Consider the following 3,310-nt stretch of genomic DNA (forward strand, 5'->3'; position numbering starts at 1 on the left):
TATATGCATAAAGAAATATCTGAAGAATATTTGCCAAACTAATTCTAGAAACTACATCCTACTGTTTATATTTTTAGTTTAGATTTTTAAAATTATTACTTTTATAATTAGATAAAATAATAAAGTTTAATTTTCAAAATTAGGAACAAAATATAATGTTTAATCCTGATAAGCTGAGTTTTTAAATGTAAATTATTAAACAAAAAATTCTTCTCCTTAGTGACTTTTGGGATAGTAAACCCACATATGTATTACTTAAACAAGGTTATGTCATCTCTATTTTTGGACACTTCTGTGCCTGGTGAAGAAAGAATCAACTTTAAGTCTATTCGCAGCATAACTGATTTTTGGAAGGTAAAGTATCTTGTGACTGTGGATGAAGTAGATTTAGGTAGTCCATGAACCCTTGGCATACATAGTGGGCGCTCAATGAATATCTCTTGAAGGAACAAATAAAAATAAATGTCATTTCTTTAAACTATTAGAAACAACCAGCCAGTAAGTATTTATTGAGAGCCTGTGTTCTCAGTTTGATACTATTCTTGTAATTTTTTAAAAATTGATTTTTTTCAACGTTCTCATTTCATTTGTTAAATAGAAGACTTGCATCTCATGTGAGGGTTAGGATCTAGTCTATAATTGTGTATAGTGAAATTTACTTTTAAAAAGTTCTTTAATTGCCCAGAAAGTGTAATATATGTGGTTTTGGCATACAAGCCTTTACTGTGTATATGTGTTATGGTAAGGTACAGTATATAATAAAACGTATATATAAGAATATAATTTCATGGTGTTTTTACTTACGTAAGGGAATCATTCCTTCAGCAGCGGAATAGACTTGCTTTTTCCATTACATTTAACATAGCAACATGCTCACATTATGAGGAAAGAACAGTTAAGGGGACAGCAGTTTCAGCTCTCCCAGGTCACAAAACCTGGCATATGCACATTGGGGCATATAAGGACAAGGCAAAGAAGGCTTCCAGTGGTGATGACAATTTAGTTGCATTTTGAAGCATGAATCAGGGATGGGTATTTTAGGAAGAAGGAACAATATGTTCTGTAAGTAATTCTACATGTGGAGCTATGTTTGGTATTGTGAGCATATGGAAGATGAGGTGGAAAAGGCCAAAGTATGAATTGGACAGAGGTCGTATGAATGCTGTGCAGGAATTTGAAACTTACCGAGGAGACAGGGTCATTTCCTGAAAGAGGGCAAGTGTGAGATGAGGGCTAAATGATCCTAGATGGTTGGTTTAGGCTAGGTGAAATAGGAAACAATAATAAAAGAAGTGGAGGTCACCCTGCCACTTTGTTACTGTTTTCTGAAGCATGTATGTGGACAATGACAGAGAAAGGAAGGAAGTAAATGAACTCCTGGGCCAGGAGTAGCAGGCACCATGGCCAGAGTTGGGGAGGAGGGTTGGGAGGAGGGGTACAGACAACTTCGGAGTGAAGTCATGATGTGTGGCTATGACCAGCTCTGATACTCATGTATTGGAAGAAAATTTTAATTTACTCGTATAAGGAGAGAAGAAGGGCTACGGGATTCAATGAGTTAATGCTTATAAAGTGCTTAGAGCAGTGCCTAGTACACAGTACATGCTTAATGAGTGTTAACCATCCGCAGTAGCTTCATTAGCATTACCATTACCATTAATGGTAGCTTGATCAACAGTTTGATTTTCATACTCAAAATCTCTTATGCATAATGTTATGAATGTAGATTCTATTGACATGAAAATATTTTTCCCATGACATTTGTTTTTCTGTATGAAGTTTATGGAAGGACCCCTTTTGGAAGGTCTGTACTGGGATTCATGGTACAATAACCAGCAGCTGTATAATTTAAAGAACAGCAGTCGCATCTACTATGAGAATATACTTCTAGGAGTCCCCAGAGTTCGTCAACTAAAAGTCCGCAACAACACATGCAAAGTCTATTCATCTTTTCAGTCTTTGATGAGTGAATGTTATGGCAAATATACTTCTGCAAATGAAGACCTCTCTAATTTTGGCCTTCAAATTAATACTGAGTAAGTAGCATAAAATTATACTTTTTCTAGCATTTACCATTGTATCTTTTAGATGTGTGTCCTCCAAGTTACACCAGCTGGGTCCTGGAAGGGTAAGGAGACTATTTCAACAGTAGTAAAAAAGGAAGATTTGGAGATAGCAGTGTTTAGAAAAGGAAGGGTGAACCTATTATTTTTTGTTTACTTCAGGATGCAAAGTATTTTCTTTTTTCTGACTTTGGTATATCAAGTGCTTAGTCATATTGGACACAGGGCAAAGCATCAATTTTTGCTTCTAAAATGTTCAATTAATCTGCTTTTCTGGCTGTGGCTAGATGCCTACAACACATCCCCAAGACGATCTGGGATCCTTAGTGGGTTGTGCTCTGTCACTTTCCTCCTCTCTTACTCTGGCTTCCTTCAGTGATTTTTTCCTGTTGCTGCTCCTACTAAAATGGGGCAGTTATGCTCTACAGGGACTGCATCTGATGATGCTTGCCAAAGATGCTATGGCCATTGTGTTTCAAAGTGACTGAGGCTAGTGCTGGTGTAGACTCATGTGTACACTTTGTATTGAAAATGTGAGGCCAGACATGCTGGCTCACACCTGTAATCACAGCACTTTGGGAAGCCGAGGAAGGAGGATTGCTTGAGGGCAGGAGTTTGAGACTAGTCTGGACAACATACTGAGACCCAGTCTCCACAGAAAATTTAAAAATTAGCCAGGTGTGATGGGGCTTACCTGAAGTCCAAGGTACTCGCGGGGCTGATCCAGGAGGATCACTTGAGCCCAAGAGGTTGAAGCTGCAGCAAGCTATGATCACACCACTGCACTCCAGCCTGGGCGACAGAGGGAGACCTTGTCCCTAAAAAAAAAAGAAGGAAATGTGCGACTGGCACTACCTCACCTTGACACAGAAGCTGCTGGTATCAGTGCTACGCACACTTTGTGCTTTTAGAACCTTATGAAAATCATTGGCTCACACCTGTAATCCCAGCACTTTGAGAGGGTGAGGCGGGTGGATCATTTGAGGTCAGGAGTTTGAAACCAGCCTGGCCAACATGGCGAAACCCCATCTCTACTAAAAATAGAAAAATTAGGCAGATGTGGTAGCAGGCACCTATAGTCCCAGCTACTCAGGAGACTGAGGCACAAGAATCACTTGAACCCAGAAGGCAAAGATTGTGGTGAACCGAGATCACCCCACTGCACTCTGGCCTGGGTGATAGTGTGAGATTCAGTCTCAAAAAAAAGGCCAGGTGCAGTGGCTCACGCCTGTAATCCCAGCACTTTG

At 39.4% G+C, this 3,310-nt stretch overlaps 1 protein-coding gene across 4 annotated transcripts in view; it reads left to right on the forward strand.

Moving 5' to 3' along the window:
* Window positions 1-3,310, forward strand: part of PKD2L2 (polycystic kidney disease 2-like 2) — a 49,153-nt gene that overhangs the window by 3,419 nt on the left and 42,424 nt on the right. For all 4 annotated transcript variants that reach the window (XM_011935280.1, XM_011935283.1, XM_011935281.1 and 1 more), the window contains exons 3-4: window positions 221-354; window positions 1,780-2,036. In XM_011935280.1, coding sequence (XP_011790670.1) covers window positions 221-354; window positions 1,780-2,036 — 391 coding nt within the window. The remainder of the gene's footprint in view (window positions 1-220; window positions 355-1,779; window positions 2,037-3,310) is intronic.

Source organism: Colobus angolensis, unplaced genomic scaffold (genome assembly GCF_000951035.1).
Source record: "Colobus angolensis palliatus isolate OR3802 unplaced genomic scaffold, Cang.pa_1.0 Scaffold142, whole genome shotgun sequence".
Classification (NCBI taxonomy): domain Eukaryota; kingdom Metazoa; phylum Chordata; class Mammalia; order Primates; family Cercopithecidae; genus Colobus; species Colobus angolensis.